The 16,624-nt window shown below is 46.3% G+C and overlaps 1 protein-coding gene across 1 annotated transcript in view; it reads right to left on the reverse strand.

Annotated features, from left to right (window-relative positions):
* Positions 1 to 16,624, reverse strand: part of LOC124614009 (collagen alpha-1(III) chain-like) — a 224,520-nt gene that overhangs the window by 4,219 nt on the left and 203,677 nt on the right. Inside the window, exon 7 of the mRNA XM_047142823.1 lies at positions 13,720 to 15,029. Coding sequence (XP_046998779.1) covers positions 13,720 to 15,029 — 1,310 coding nt within the window. The remainder of the gene's footprint in view (positions 1 to 13,719; positions 15,030 to 16,624) is intronic.

Raw genomic sequence — 16,624 nt, forward strand, 5'->3', positions numbered from 1 at the left:
ATTTCACCCATTAGTAACAAACGAAATAACGACAGGAAAAGGACCTGGTAAGAGCGGGAAGAACGATTGCCGGTAAAGCCGTCGGCACATGGGACGAGATAGTTAACTTTGACCTGGCGCTCTACGAGTTTTGTGACTTCACTTCCTGCTTTACTTCGTTGAGGAGCCATTTTGTCACGTGAAACACATAAGAAGTTCTGCGGTATTTCGGCAACGTGCCACATAAAGTAGAACCAATAGGAACCAAAAACGCTCCCTCCGCCACAAGCAGAAACCAAGACGCCATATTGTATTTTTGGTAGGGGGAAGCCGCATATTTGTTGACTTTTCTAGGAACGTACGCTCTCAGAACCTTAAGAATAAACCACAACGTGATGCAGAACGTCTCCCTTGCAATGTCTGCCACTGCAATTTGTTACTCATTTCTGTAACTCTTTCGTACTTGCTAGGTGAACTTGAAACGAAACTTGCTGCTCTTCTTTAGATCTTCTCTGCGCCTTCCGTCAGTCCTGCCTGGTAACGATGCTACGCTGATCAGCAATATTTAAGTATCGGTCGAACGAGTTTTTTGTAGGCTACTTCCTTTTTGCTGATTGGACTACATTTTCTGAGAATTCCTCCAATGAAAGTCAGTCTGCCATCTGCCTTACTCGCGATTAATTTGATTCAGATCGCTCTGTACGAAGACTCCTTGATCTTTGTAGAAGTAACTGCTTCCAGCGATTGTTCTGCAGTTGTGTTCTCATACAATAAAGGGTTTTCTGTCTATGTATTCTCAGTACGTTATGTTTCTTTATGTTGAGGGTCAGTTGCCACTTGCTGCACCAAGTGTCGACTCTCTGCTTGCCTTCCTGCATTTCGCTACAGTTTTCTAGAGTTGTCGCTTCTCTGTATAAAACAGCATCATCTGCGAAAAGGCTGATGGAAGTTACGGTATTTTCTGCTGGGTCATTTATACATGTTATGAAAAGTAATAGTCCTTTAACACTTCCCCTGGGGACGCCCGTAGTTACTGTTAAGACTGAAGACTTCTCTCCGTTCAAAGCGACACGCTATGTTTTATTTGCTAGAAACTCTTCAGTCCAGTCACGCAGTTGTTCGTGGTCTGATAATCCACACGCTTGTATTTTATTCATTAGGCAACAGTGCAGAACTATATCGAATGGGTGTGTTGGACTCAACCACCTGCTGCCAAACTCATAATATTAAACAAATTTGTAAGAATCAGTGTAACAAAACAAGCTGAAAAGTATAAACTTTCCAATGTGGTAAGGCTCCCATGCTACAGAATATGTCCTACTACTCACATACGCTTCTGTCGCGAAACCCATGGGATAGCGATATGTGCATTTACAAATGACGGCAGTATCGCCCTCACAAGGTATAAAAAGGGCAGTGCATTGGTGGTGCTTTCATTTGTACTCAGATAATACATGTGAAAAGGTTTCTGATGTGATTATGACGGCACGACGGCAATCAACAGGCTTTGAACAAGGAATGATAGTTGGAGCTAGACGCAAGGGCAATTACATTTCGGCAATCGTTGGGGAATTCAATATTCAGAAAATCACGGTGTCTAGAATGTGTCGATAATACCAAATTTCAGACATTACCTCTCACCACGGACAACACAGTAGCTAACAGCCTTCACTTAACGACCGAGAGAGCGGCATTTCCGTAGAGCTGTCAGTGCTAACAGACAAGAAACACTGCGTGGAATAACCTCAGATATCAATGCGGGATGTACGACGAACGTACCCGTTAGGACAGTGCGGCGAAATATGGTGTTAATGCGCTATGGCCGCAGACGACCGACGCCGGCGCCTTTGCTAACAGCACAACATCGGCGGTAGCGCCTCTCCTGGATTTGTGACCATATCGGTTGTGCTCAAGACGACTGGAAAAGAGTGGCCTGGTCAGATGAATCCCAATTTCAGTTGGTAACAGCTGACGGCACAGACCCCAAGAAACCGTGGACCCAAGTTTTCAACAAGGCACTGTGCAAGCTGGTGGTGGCTCCATAATAGTGTGGGCTGTGTTTACATGGAATTGACTGGTCGTCTCGTCCATCTGCACCCTTCATTGAGTGGAAATGGTTATGTTCGGCTACTTGGAGACCATTTGCAACCATTCATGAAGTTCGTGCTCCCAAACAATGATTGAATTTTTATAGATGCCAACGCGACATGTCACCAGGCCACAAGCAATTCGCGACTGGTTTGAAGAACATTCTGTAGAATTCGAGTGAATGGTTTGGCCACCCATAAACATTTATGGGAAATAATCGAGAGGTTAGCTGGTCCACAAAATCCTGCACCGGTAACACTGTCGCAGCTGTGGACGGCTATAGAGGCAGCATAGATCAATACTTCTGCAGGGGACGTCCAGCGACTTGTTGAGTCCATGCCAGGTCGAGCTGCTGCACTACGCCGGACAAAAAGAGGCCCGAAAGGATATGAGGAGGAACCCGTGGCTTTTGTCACCTCAGTGTAAGTCGCTGATGACAGTTTTACTCGCCCGAGGTAGGGATTGTGTCTACCCTGCGTAAACTTTGATTTACGGCGAGATGTCACACAATTGTCATAGGTCGCTGACAAACTGACTGGGATGGTGCTTCCTCTGAGAGGCTTTCAGTGTCTGTTGTCAAAGGTTGGGGCCAAGGGTTCAAACAAAATCTGCTTGGAACTGGATCTGCAGACAAAGAGTTTGCGGCACAATACGAGCGCCCCAGCTGACGTCACAACTGAAGGATCAGATGAGATTCCGTCTGACAACAGGACTGTGACTACAAGCAGAGGTTTACGGGAGATTACCGAATATCGGACCAAAATTGTGACTGGATTCAAGGCTTCCTTGCAGACAGAACTCAACACGTCGCTCGTAGCGGAACAAAATCAATCGACGTAAAGGTAATTACCGGAGTACCCATAGAAATGTGATAGGATCGTTACTGTTTACATTGTATGTAAATGGTTCAGTAGAAAGTGTCGGAAGCTCTTCAAGACTTTTCGCAGCTGATGCAGCTGTCTGTAAGAGATTAGCAACGCCAGAAGGCAGTATCGATTTGCAGAATGACCTACAGACGATTGATGAATGGTGCAGAATCTGGCAGTTGCCTCTGAACATAAATAAATGTAACATTTGCGCACGTATAAGGAAAGAAATTCACTACTGTACAACTACACTACTGTAGACAAACTGCTGAAAATAGTAATCACCGTAAAATATCTAGGACTAATTATCCAGAGCGACCTTAAGTTGAATGACCACACAAAATAAGTAGCAGGAAAAGCAGATGCCAGACAGAGATTCATTGGAAGAATTTTAAGCAAGTGTAACTCATCCACGAGGGAAGTACATTACAAAGCGTTTGTTCGACCTGTTCTTGGGTATTGTTCGTCGATCTGGGACTCTTACCAGGCAGGTCTGGTAAAAGATACAGAGAAGATTCAACGAAGAACAGCGCGTCTCGTCAAGGGATCGTTTGGTCGGCGCGAGAGCCCTACAGAAACGCTCAAGAAATTCCAGTGGGTGACGCTACAAGAGAGGCGTTGTGGACCACGGGAAAGTTTACTATTGAAATTTCGAGAGAGCGCGTTCTGGGAAGAGTCGGGAAAAATATTACTTCCTCCACACAAACGTCTCGTCCTACTACCACGATGAGAAAAATCGAGAAATTAAGAGCTGGTAGAGAGGCTTACCGACAGTAATTCTTGTCACGCGCCATCCGCGAGTGGGACAGAGAAGGGGGTATCAGTTAGCGGGACCAGCCACACATCGTCAGTTGGCTTGCGGGGTGTTGATGTAGATGTAGGTGTACGAAGTTGTCATCGAGACAACAGCTGAGAGAGGTGGAGAAACCCGACGAACCATCACCCAAAAGAGAGTGGGGAATATTTTGAAACCTCAGCTGTGTCTGAATACAGAACAAAACCCTGCACAGCATTCAAAAGGAAGAGGACTAATTTGAACTTGATATTTTGGACTCGAAAGTTCCTTTGTGGTTGTATCACTCTGGCTACTAAATGAGTTTCATGGCTTTCACCAGTCTCTCAGCGACACTGTGGTTTTCGATGCTCGTCATAACACGCTCTGTTGTACGAAAGAGGAGTCTTTCATTCACCGCAACGCAGCTACAGGGAGTTGTGTAGTGAGTACCGACGACCCTGCGTTGTCTACAATGACTGCCAAATGATATTCGCCTTGCAGTTTCTTTCAAGCCATCACGACCGGAAGATGTAATTCGCTTACAAAACATGCTCCACCCTTCAGACCTACGTTAATGCCTTCAGACAGAGTTCTCAGCTAACCTGCCAAACTCGTCATTAACTTTTCCTGTCTTGTAAATTATGTCATCTTTTGATGGCTAACTGCAATTTCAGTTAGTTGAAATTTTTCGTTTTTGGAACAGACATTACACTAATTGAAAATGTTTCCTAAAAGATAACAATTATTTCCAGGACATCACATAAAATTATGTTAACTCTTTTACCAACAAATGGCGCCTAGTAGTTCCATCATATTAACTATTTTTTTTATAAATAAATTCACAAGGTCGTGGGCTCTATATAATTGTTGTTTCTTAACTGGATGGTCTTATCCAGCAGAAAACGTGTGGAAGTATTTGGAATGTTGGGTGAATCGTAGCAAACAACATCTCCACAATTCTGTTCCTGTACGGGATCTAATCACGAACGAGTGACTGCAGCTGAATATGACAACTACTGGACCATCTTTCTCGTCCAACTGAAGCCATTATCAAGACAAGACGTGGTGTTTTACGTTATTAGCGCGGTACCTCCTCGTGATGACTAATTTTTTTCTTTGCTGTGAGTACATTAGCTTACAGATATTGAGGCATGGTAAGGCTAGGCGCAAATTGAGATGAGTATAGCGCGTGTGGCGCGACGCAGCGCAGCGCGTGTTTTTGTAACATCACAGGTTCAAATGGGACCGCGCAAATTGCGACGCGACGCGACTGGGACGCGACACGCGCCTGCGCCAGGTCGCGCGGCTTGCGGTTGAGGCACAGTTTCTCGCGCCGCGCGTCGCGCTTGCCTCGCTAGCACCGTGGGAAATTTGAGGCGGGGAGCGGAAAAGTAGCACGGCCATATGCTCACATCGGAACGGCGCATATGAGCAGTGGTAATATTGCCCATACGATAAATTTTGCCTTAATGTGTACTGAATTTTATTGCCTTTGGGTAGTATTTCGTTTTTCGCCATTTAAACGCTCCAGCTTTCTTCGTTAGCACGTTATACTTTTCTGTTACTTATATGTGCATCGTTTTGTTTTGTTTTTCTTCTGTCAAGAAAAATGTATACTTCAGTAACTGATGAGCCATTGGCCACTGGAATTGCACCATATTGCCTCCGCGATGTTTTCAGATCGCAAGAAGGGACTGAGGGTAGTGAATAAGGAAGCAAGGAATATTATAAAATCATGTGATTAAGAATCAAGGCAGGAAAGTAAAGCAAGGTTATCTTCTCGCTGCCTAGTAAGCTAGCGTATCTGCACGATCTGTTACAAAAATTTAGAAAGGGATAATCTCCACAGGTGTGATCCCTTTGTGCATCTGGTAAAAAGCGTCCAAAATCTGAAGTATAGAAGTTTCACTGTGATTACTCTGACATGGATGTAATAATGTAATACGACACATTGTACTACATGCATGTGAGCAACATATTTCCACTGCAAGCTAGAAACAGTCGAAAAGAGGTCACAGATAACAATGTTTTAATTGGTTTGCCGTGATGAGAAAAAGCATTTCAGTTGTTGCATGGACATTATCAGCATTAATAAACTAATTATACAACAACAGGCTACACAAATGAAGAAAATGGTCGGTATTATTACGAAAGTAGGAATATCCTAAAAGAGTGTTATGATTAGATATATTTAATTTGTTGAAACGTGCTGCTGGCAAAGGCAGATCTACTTTCGTGACAATGTTTTTCGAACTCCATCTCACAAGGCACACATGGCTAGCTTGTGCATTCCTGTCGCGCGCGTTGTCCTTCGCTGCTGACAATACACTCACCATCGTGTTGTGCGACAGATCAATTACTTATTTTTCTCAGTAACAACTATTTTATTCGCGATCACGCATTGTCAGTTTGGCAAGCCCTAGGTGAGTAAACAGTATCTGGCATGTGCCTATCATTCCGCCTGAAGGAACGCTCGTCACTATTTTAATACTGCTCAGATCAAGAGAAGGAATAAAATCCTTTGGTAAGTTTCCATTCCAGTCGCTCAGTGTTAAAAATACGATGGGTTACGGGGATTCCACCAAAATTCCAACAGAATTGCCAATCTGTTTTTATGTGAGTTGTTAACTTTTTCTCATTCGAAGAAGCATCACCATTTATGAGTAAAGGCCACATTTCTCTTGGTGAGTGGTTTAATTGTACTTCCTTTGTCACAATGTAATTTGCCAAACTCATCTCACATCAGCTATTGAGACAGAATTCCGAAACGGAGAGCCTCATTAAACAAGTAATTGGCAATCACAGAGCTCAATAGCTTACGAGAAACCTCGTAGTATCGGTTTGCAGTAACATAAAAGAAGAAATTTCATTTCTATTTTCATACTAGGAAGCTCTTGTTTCGCTTGCTGTCGATAACTCTTAAAAAATTACTGTCACTGGAGTGAAATAAATAAAAAAAGAAGTATAAGTAGTGATATATCGCCACAGATAAGAAAGTTCCGTGTGTTTAATAATTGGCAAAATACTCTCCTCCCTATGTGCTATCATTCGCCAAACTTTCGTTTCGATGTCTCGAGCGGTTTAGGAGATATGAGAAACGTCGCGAGTATTTCATTCTCGTGGGCGTGAGATCGGAAGTGAGCGCGCTACATGGGATCCAATTTCTCGAGATCGGAGGCAGATAGAGATCTCCTCCCAAGTCTAAACAAAAATTCAGCATGTTAGCTGAATTTCATACGCAGCAACATATGGTGTAACATGCACCAAACGCAAAATCATAGCGACCCCTAATTTTCGTTGCAAACTTTTTGAGTTTTGCGTAGTGTCTCACTAAAATGTGTACATCACAATAAGAATGGTCATTAGCGAGGTGATGGGCACTTCGTCACGAAGCTGACATATAACCGCTACGCCCGCATCTCGTGGTTGTGCGGTAGCGTTCTCGCTTCCCACGCCCGGGTTCCCGGGTTCGATTCCCGGCGGGGTCAGGGATTTTCTCTGCCTCGTGATGGCTGGGTGTTGTGTGCTGTCTTTAGGTTAGTTAGGTTTAAGTAGTTCTAAGTTCTAGGGGACTTATAACCACAGCAGTTGAGTCCCATAGTGCTCAGAGCCATTTTAACCATTTGATAACCGTTACAAGTAAGGCAAAAATCATATATTTTCAGAGAATAGTTTCTGTTAAGTCGTTTGAGAAAGATAAGAGGTTGCGTGCGCTTCGGTTCAGTCAGTGCAGAGCGTCGCCAGTCGGCGCGTGCGAAGTATGGTGTACGCGTCTCAATATGCGGTGGACCCGCGCGACCCGTGCTGCACGTGCGTTTCGCACTGTAGTCTAGTGTCACGTCACACGTGCTATACGCTTCTCAATTTGCGCCTAGCCTTTGTCGCTCCTGTCTAGAGCCTGTGTATCGGGAGGACGACTCTTGCGTGCACAATGGCAGATGCTCTGAAGCGGGCTCAGTCGAATACGTAGTTCTAATGTTCATCCACTAGAGTACAGTAGCGGACAGACACTGTACAGAAACATGTCAAGAGAATGTTTTTGTGAATTGTTCTGTTTATTTCTTGAAGGTTTTTTTGTTTGTTTATGTTTGTACAGTTTTGTATATGCTTTTAGTAGTGTGAATGAAGCGTGGTTCAAAATGGTTCAAATGGCTCTGAGCACTATGGGACTTAACTTCTGAGGTCATCAGTCCCCTAGAACTTAGAACTACTTAAACCTAACTAACCTAAGGACATCACACACATCCATGCCCGAGGCAGGATTCGAACCTGCGACCGTAGCGGTCGCGCGGTTCCAGACTGTAGCGCCCAGAACCGCTCGGCCACTCCGGCCGGCGAATGAAGCGTGAATGTGGTCTAATGTAAATATGTAGATCATTGTTCTCATAATGAACACTGTAGTGTGAGAAAGTTTTAAGATAGTGAGAACGCAAACGACGGGGAATCTTGTGTCATAATATGTAAGTTTATGGTAAGAGAAAAGCTACTTTGACTGCAAATCAAAATAGTTAATAACGTAAAGTATAAATAAAATATCAGAATGTTAAATATTAACGTCGGAAAAAACTACGGTTCGAAAGTGTGTTATTTTGTGATTGGTTAGTTATGAAAAGTGCGGACTAACGCGGGAGAATAATGTTTTTCTATTGGCCTTAAAGAAAACTGACCAATCAGAACGGAGTATTCTTCGCACGTCTTTTGTCTTGGAGATAGAGAGTGCATACAGCAGCCCAGCCTTTCAATGGTATGGTCGTGTGTAGTATGAGCTCCGAAGGAAGTTATAGTTTGTCGGTTTCAGTTGTTTTGCACGCCTCATAAGTGCTTGAAAGTGAAGGCATATTTATTCCGGTGCGTTTTTTTAGACAGTACATATTTTTAAGTAATTTTGTGTATGAGAAAAGACAGTAATTCCACGTGGCATATTGAGCAGAGCCGGCCGAAGTGGCCGAGCGGTTAAAGGCGCTACAGTCTGGAACCGCACGACCGCTCCGGTCGCAGGTTCGAATCCTGCCTAGGGCATGGATGTGTGTGATGTCCTTAGGTTAGTTAGGTTTAAGTAGTTCTAAGTTCTAGGGGACTTATGACCACAGCAGTTGAGTCCCATAGTGCTCAGAGCCATTTGAACCAACCATATTGAGCAGATCGGTGACCAAAAAGTTGAGTGTATTAGACATCGATAAACTTAATAGTGTGGCGAGAATTTTCATTTAGGAACAATCAGTTTTTAGAAGCTGTTCAGATTTCGGAAAATACGATACCAAAAACTTGCTAACGTGAATGAAAGGGTTTGTGCATGACTGTTAGGATTAGAACGGGCTTGGCAGGGAATGTATAATTCTCAACTTCAGAATATACCGAAGTTATGCCAGTATTTTCACCTTTCATTCAAAACTCAGACTTTTTTTCCGATTCTAAGAACGATTACGATGTATGCAGCCCGGTGCGAGTTGCAGTTCCTGCTCGGCTTCCTTACCGGCGATCTGCTGCATGGAGTTCACAGGTAGGTGCTGGTAGATAGCACGAAAGGAACCGCTACGCCGCAACCTGATGTCACGCTAATATGCGATGTTGTTCATTGTAATCCAAAGGTTGGATAAAGTCAGAGGTGAGTTCTATTCGTACAACAGGATGTACCAATTTCTCTATTTCTGTAGATAATCTTTGAATTCAGATGGTGCAGTATTACTTGTAAGCTGTACCATATCCAAAGAGTTTCAGTAAATCAGGTAAAGCGGTGTGTCGAGGTACCGTAAATAGGAGTAACTTTATGACTAGCGTGGAAACATCGTGATGGTAGCGCTGCTATACATTTCAGATTTCGCCTCGTCTCGCTCTCGAGTTTTTCAAGGTTTTCGCTATGTGTGGAAGAGCCCTAGAATGTGCTGCAATCTGGTGACGGGCATTTGAGTTACTTGCATTTCTAGTGCCGTTCTGCATCGCAATTGTTGTGAATAGAGCCGAAACTTCCATCTACTTATAGGCATACAAAAGCAACAGGACAGAGGCAAATAAATATTATGAATTGGCGACCAGCTCCGGCTTCGCACAGGTGGCTCAAGTATCTATGGCTGGATGACTTGTTCCTAATATGTAGTGAGGAGCGGAATAATCCATGAAGCTGTAGATAAAGAGTCACGTGATTCCTCGCTTTTGGAAGGAGTTTCCAAAGAGCGAATTAAAGTCTGATATCTTCGAGCCCCAACAAGTCTCACCTCAAGATTTTTATTGGAGTCTTAAGACGCATAGTCCTCATTGTTTTAGCAGTTGTAGTGTATCGAGAACGATTCGACTGTTTTCTAGACATTTTTATTTGTAAACAACGAAATCAAAAAGTAATTAGTACGCACTAAAAACACAAAGCAAACACAATAAATTCCGTGTTCCTAGCCAAGAAGTCAAATACAGATAAAACCTGTCGAAAGATGGAAAGTAATTTCGTTAAGTTTCTAACACACAAAGCGAAATCGATAAATCTGAACCATCCTATGCAAGTAAATTTAGTGTTACTTTGTATTAATAAAGATAAGATTGCGGCGCTTAATTCTGTCACTGACGTAGACCTCCGAAAAGACTTCCGTCACTGAGGAAAAAAAAAAAACTAACACCGCCGTCTAATGGTTCTTTGATGTACTACATCACGACGATCCTGTGACTACGGGAAACATCCGAATTATTAAGCTGAACAGACTTCTGAAACTTCAAATTAAGATATCTTTTTTACATGAACTGATACTTATGAAGAAAGCCTCTTTGATGCCCCAAACTGCGCTCAAGTTACGTGTGAAAATCCCGTGAAAATTCGTCTAATAGTTTCGGGGATCGGCGTATTCAGACAGACAAAGTTTCTAAAAATAGTCTTATTGTATCCTCTTACACTCCCTACGTGACCTCCAATCCGTTTATGGCGAATATTTTCAGTTAACAGATACGGTGGTTTTACAATTTAATTATTAACATAAATATGGAAGGTACAACATATTTAGGCGTATGAAACTTCCAGTCGGATTAAAACTGTGTGCCGGACCGATACTCGAACTCGAGACCTCTGCCTTTCGTGGACAGGTGCTCTAGCAGCAGAGCTAACCAAGCACTCGCTCTCGCTCGTACATAACTGAGGTTCGAAACCTCCACTGGTGTTGGAGTGCTAGCGCCTCTGGGGCGCTTCTTGTTCTGGCTTGATGTGGTGTGGGGGAAATTGCACGGTGGTGCTGAATTGGGCTTGGCTTTGTGCTGGTGCTAGCCAAGCGCGGCTCATGCTCCGTCCTCAGAGTTTTACTTCCGTCAGTACCTTGTCTCCTAACGTCCAAATTTCACAGTTTTAATCTGCCAAGAAGTTTCATATCAGCACACACTCCGCTCCAGAGTGAAAATTTCATTCTGAATATTTAGGCGGACGTTTTCCTGAACAAGAGATACGTGTACGCTATAGTTATCGATACACACGTACGAAAGCCATTTTTCATAGATTTGCTCTCACAAAGTTACTCCATACATAATTTCGCAGTTTTAAAATTCCATCTAGTTTTACTTTGACAAGAGACAAAGATTGTACAAGCTTACGAATGCTGCTCTTGCGTCCGTACCAGCCAAGAAGACGATTCCACGGCGTAACCGAGAGTGCTATTGGTGATGGGCAGAAATATGGAAACACCAAAAACGCAACACATTACGACGCCTAACACGGCGTAGGAAACCTGTCAGCATTCAAAACAGCTTCCAGTCGTCGCGGAATGGAAAAATACGGGTCCTGTTTGGTGTGCGAGTAAATCTTGTATTATTAGTCCGGAAAAAAAACTGTAGCATGTTCAGGTAACGATGGTGGAGATGGGTAGCATTCACGCACCCTACTCTCCCAAATGGAATTCAAAGGTTCAATAATATTGATGACTGTTGACTGTGGTGGCCAAGTAATATGCGGAAATTCATTCTCGTGTTCAGAAAAGCAGTCCTGGACGATGCGAGCTGTGTGAACAGGGGTCCTGTCGTCTTGGAATACAACACCACCCTTGGGGAAGAAACATTCTGCCTCGAGATGACCCTGTTAACCAAAATGGTCGAATAACCCATGGCAATAATGTAACTTCGCAGAGTAACAATGGGTGCCAGGGAAGAGCACGATATGGCTACCCAAATTATCACCGAACCTCCGCCATGTTTCACTTTTGGGACGTAAAGACGTCCAGAAGCCGGAAACAGTGTGAAGCAAGCCTCATCCGACCACATGACATTCTTCCATTGCTCCATTATCCAAGTTTTATGGCTTCGGCACTACGTTTCCCTGTTAAGGGCGTTTGCATCACTGATCAGTGGTTTTTGAATTCCAGATCGCCCTGCAGTTTCCTGCTCCTGGAGCTCCCTTCGTGCTGTTTTGGTGGTTGGAGGGTTCGCGAGTGCGACATTCGGTTCTGCAGTGACTTTTTCAGTGGTCGTCCCTTTTATTGTCCATCACGATCGTTCAACACACACTTACGTCCACCGTCTGACTTAGCGGATTATGTTTTTCTGCTTTTCCTGAACGTGGTACAAATGGTCGTTACGGTACCACTCGAAACGCCAAACATTTCAGCTACCTAGATTAGGTATGCACACACCATACGACCTTGTATCATTGGAATTCACATAGCTTCGACATAATGCACTCATAACTAAACAGAAAACTCTTTTGAGCATGACTGATGCATGCAACGTATTGAGGGCATTGCACAGGTGCCGCTAGTGGTAAAATACAACAGCGTAACCTGCAGGTTTAGCTAGGATCTACATTTATGTTCAACCGTGCATTTCTTGCTGCAGTGTTTCCTATTTTTGTCCAACCCCTGCACACTGAGATGACAAAAGTCATGCGGTAGTGATATGCACATATACAGATGGCTGTAGTATCCCGTACACAAGGTATAAGAGGACAATGCATCATCGGAGCTGAGAGTGATTCATGTGAAAAGGTTTCCAGATGTCATTATGGCCGCACGACGGGAATTCACGGTCTTTGAATGCGGAATGGTAGTTGGGGCCAGACGCATGGGAATCGTTAGGGAATTCAGTATTCCGAGACTGACTGTGTCAAGAGTGTGACGAGAATACCAACTTCCAGACATTACCCATCATCACAACAACACAGTGACCGACGCCTTTCACCTAACGACTGAGGGCGTTTGCGTAGAGTTGTCAGTGTTATCATACAAGCAACACTGCGCGATATACCCGCAGAAATCAATGTGGGACTTAGGACGAAAGTATGCACTAGGACGGTGCGGCGAAATGTGGCGTTAGTGGGCTGTGGACGCAGGCGAGGGCGTTGCCTAACAGCATGACATCGCCCCAGCGCCTCTCCTGGACTCGTGATCACATCGGTTGGACCCTAGACGACCGTGGAGTGGTCAGGTGAGTGCCGATTTCAGTTGGTAAGAGCTGACGATAGGCTTAGGGTGTGGCGCAGATTCCAAGCAGCCACGAACCCAAGTTCTCGACAAGGCACTGTGCAAGCTGGTGGTGCCACCATAATGGTGTGGGCTGTGTTTACATAAAACGGATAGGCGCTCCGGTTCAACTGAATCCATCACTGACTAGAAATGGCTCTGTTCGACTACTTAAAGACCATCTGCAGCCATTCGTAGACGCCATGTTCCCAAACAAGGACGGAATTTTTACGGATGACAATGCGCCATGTCAACGGGCCACAATTTTCCGTAATTGGTTTGAAGAAGTGGAAAATTCGAGTGAATCATTTAGCCATCCAGATCGTCCGACATGAATCCCGTCGAACATTTATGGGACGTAAATGAGGCGTCAGCTGGTACGCAAAATCCTTCGCCGGCAACACTTTGGCAATTATGGACGGCTATAGTGGCAACATAGCTCAATATTTCTGCAGGGGACTACCGACGACTTGTCGAATCCGTGCTACATCGAATTGCTAGCACAATGCCGGGCAAAAGGAGGTCAGACACGGTATTAGGATGTTTTCCTTGACCTTTATCACGTCAGTGTATGTTGGACAGAATAAAGGCTTACCCTGGGGAGCCAGGCACGCTCTGTCCCGGCTGCAGCAGCACCTCCTTGCCCGACGACGACGAGGACGAGGACGAGGAGGAGGAGTCCTGTCTGACGAGCACGGTCTTGCCGCCGGAGCCCGCGACGTAGATGCCCTGCGCCTGGCTGGGTGCGCCGCCCCTGCCGCCCGCCGACACGACGGAGCCGCCGCCACTGCTGCCTCCCAGGTGGACGTTCTGCGTCTGGCCGCCGGGCGGCGCCTGCACGCGTCGGCTGCCGCTGCCCGCCGTCACCGTGCCGTGCGGGCCCGCCGACAGCGTGCGCTGCCCGCCGCCGGCGCCGTCTCCGTTGCGGAACATGTGCCGCGAGGGCGCCGACGGCCCCGACGCCACGTCCTCGTCCTCGTAGTCGCCGGAGCCGTCGTAGTCGCTACCCTCCCCGGCCCCCGACTCGGGGAAGCCGCCGCCGGAAGGGGGCATCGACTGGCCGCCGCCAGACGGAGGTACGGCGTGTCCACCGCCCGAAGGAGGCACGGCGTGCCCGCTGCCGGAAGGAGGCACGGCGTGTCCGCTGCCGGAAGGAGGCATTGCGTGCCCGCTACCAGAGGGAGGCATGGCGTGGCTCCCACCAGAGCCGGAGGGCCCGGAGTAGCCACCGCGACCGGAAGGAGGCATGTACGAAGAGTCGGCCCCCGACGGCGCAGAGGTCCCGAAGCGGTAGCTGCCACCGCCGCCGCCCCCGCCGCCCCCAGTAGTCCCCACCGTGTGTCCACCGGCACCCCTCACACCGCTCGTGTCGAGGTGCGCCCCGCCAGCGTGCCTACCGTTTCCTGCACCCATGCCGGCGCCGCTTCCGCGTCCATTACTGGTCGGCATTCCCAGACCACTACCTATACCGCCTCCGCCGCCTCCAACTCCTCCACTGCCTCCACCCATGCCGGCTCCAACTCTTCCACCGCCTCCACCCATGCTGCCTCCGTTGAAGCCACTGCCTCCCATGCCACCTCCACCCGTGGTGCCTCCGCTCAAGCCACTGCCGCCGCCACCCATCGCGCCTCCAGTCGAGCCAGTGCCACCTCCGCCACCGCCGCCGCCAGCTAGTGCTCCGCTCCCGGCGTCACTACCCACCGCTGCACCTCCGAAAGGCAGCTGTCCACCGCCGATGGCGCTGCCGAATGGCCTCCAGCGCTGCTCCTCGGGCGCGCCGCCTCCGCCTCCGCCTACAGCCCCGCCCCCGCCACCGGCGCCGGCGACCGCCGCCCCCTGCCCTGCACTGGATCCTGCTTGCGCGGCTCCAGAGTAGCTCAGTCCCTGGCGGAACGAGCCCTGCACCTGCACATCATATACGGCGTAAGCTGTGGAAACTAAATTACGATCAGTATTACAAGTATAGCCGGCCGAAGTGGCCGTGCGGTTCTAGGCGGTGCAGTCTGGAACCGTGAGACCGCTGCGGTCGCAGGTTCGAATCCTGCCTCGGGCATTGATGTGTGTGTTGTCCTTAGGTTAGTTAGGTTTAACTAGTTCTAAGTTCTAGGGGACTAATGACCTCAGATGTTGAGTCCCATAGTGCTCAGAGCCATTACAAGTATATGAATGCGTGGTGTTTGCCATTTCGGACACCACGAATACATACAGTGTGTTTGAAAAAGAACTCCTTAGCTTTAATGTGTCCTAGAATCTGTGCAAAGTGGCATACACTATTCCAGTTCGTAATGTTCGATTCATTTACTCTCCAAGTTTGTCTCCCCTGCAGTTGGCAGGTCTGCTTCACCTTGAGACGGCACCAGAGCTGTTTTTTTCCTCTGTTCCCTCAGTTCAGTCCAGGTGTGCGTGCAGTGCAGTGCAGAGCAACTCAGCAACAATGTGTACTCCACAACATAAAGTACAGTGTGTTATTTGGCTTGTGAAAACTGCGTCAGTTATAACAGTACAACGTAATTTTAGACGCCAGCATAGTGGTGAACCACCTACAGCATAAACTATCTGTCATTGACTAAAGTCTTTTAAGGAAACCGGTAGTGTTTTATAAGGAAAATCACCAGGTAGACCGAGAACTTCTGAAAATGTTGTTGAACAGATCCGTGTTTTGTGTGTTCAGAGCCCGAAGAAGTCATTGGCCAGACGTAGTCTACAATTAGGAGTGCCTAAGGTACTGTGTGTGATGTTGTGCGTAAAAGACTTTAGTTGCGTGCCTATAAATTGCAAGTGTTACATGAAACAAAACCTACCCATAAAATCGAAAGGTATGACTTTGCTGTCGACTTTCTGCACAGAATTGATGATGATGTCATTTTTCTAAAACTATTCTTTTCTAATTAGGCTACATTTCATTTCAGTGGAGCAGTTAATCGACATAACTGCAGAATTTGTGGGGCAGAGAGAGCATCCACATGAAATTAATCAGCATCAACCCCACTGGACTTCTTCTTTTGGGGCCACAGAAAAAAATGTTGTGTGCAGTGAAAAGATCAGAGATATCAATCATTCACGGGAAAGAATCGTCGAGGAGGTTGGGACAGTTACACATGAAATGTTGGTGAATACGTGGCGAGAAGTGGAATATCGTCTCGACGTGTGCAGGGCAAGAAATGGATCCCATGTTGAAGTCTACTAACATTAAACAAAACTTGAAGGAATTCTCTTTCATGATATGTACTCATTGATGTAATTTTTCATTAATTTCCCCATTAAATTTATACTTAAAACTAGGAGTTCTTTTTCAAACACCCTGTATAATTGACTCGCTACGACGGGCAGTGAATCCACAGTCTTCAGTGTGGGTGCACATGGAAGTTCCATCTCCAGCGGTAATCTAAAATTAGCGACCACAGAGGACACAGACAGGCTTCAAATGGCTCTGAACACTATGCGACTTAACATCTGAGGTCATCAGTCCCCTACAACTTAGAACTACTTAAACCTAACTA

Source organism: Schistocerca americana, chromosome 4 (genome assembly GCF_021461395.2).
Source record: "Schistocerca americana isolate TAMUIC-IGC-003095 chromosome 4, iqSchAmer2.1, whole genome shotgun sequence".
NCBI classification, from domain to species: domain Eukaryota; kingdom Metazoa; phylum Arthropoda; class Insecta; order Orthoptera; family Acrididae; genus Schistocerca; species Schistocerca americana.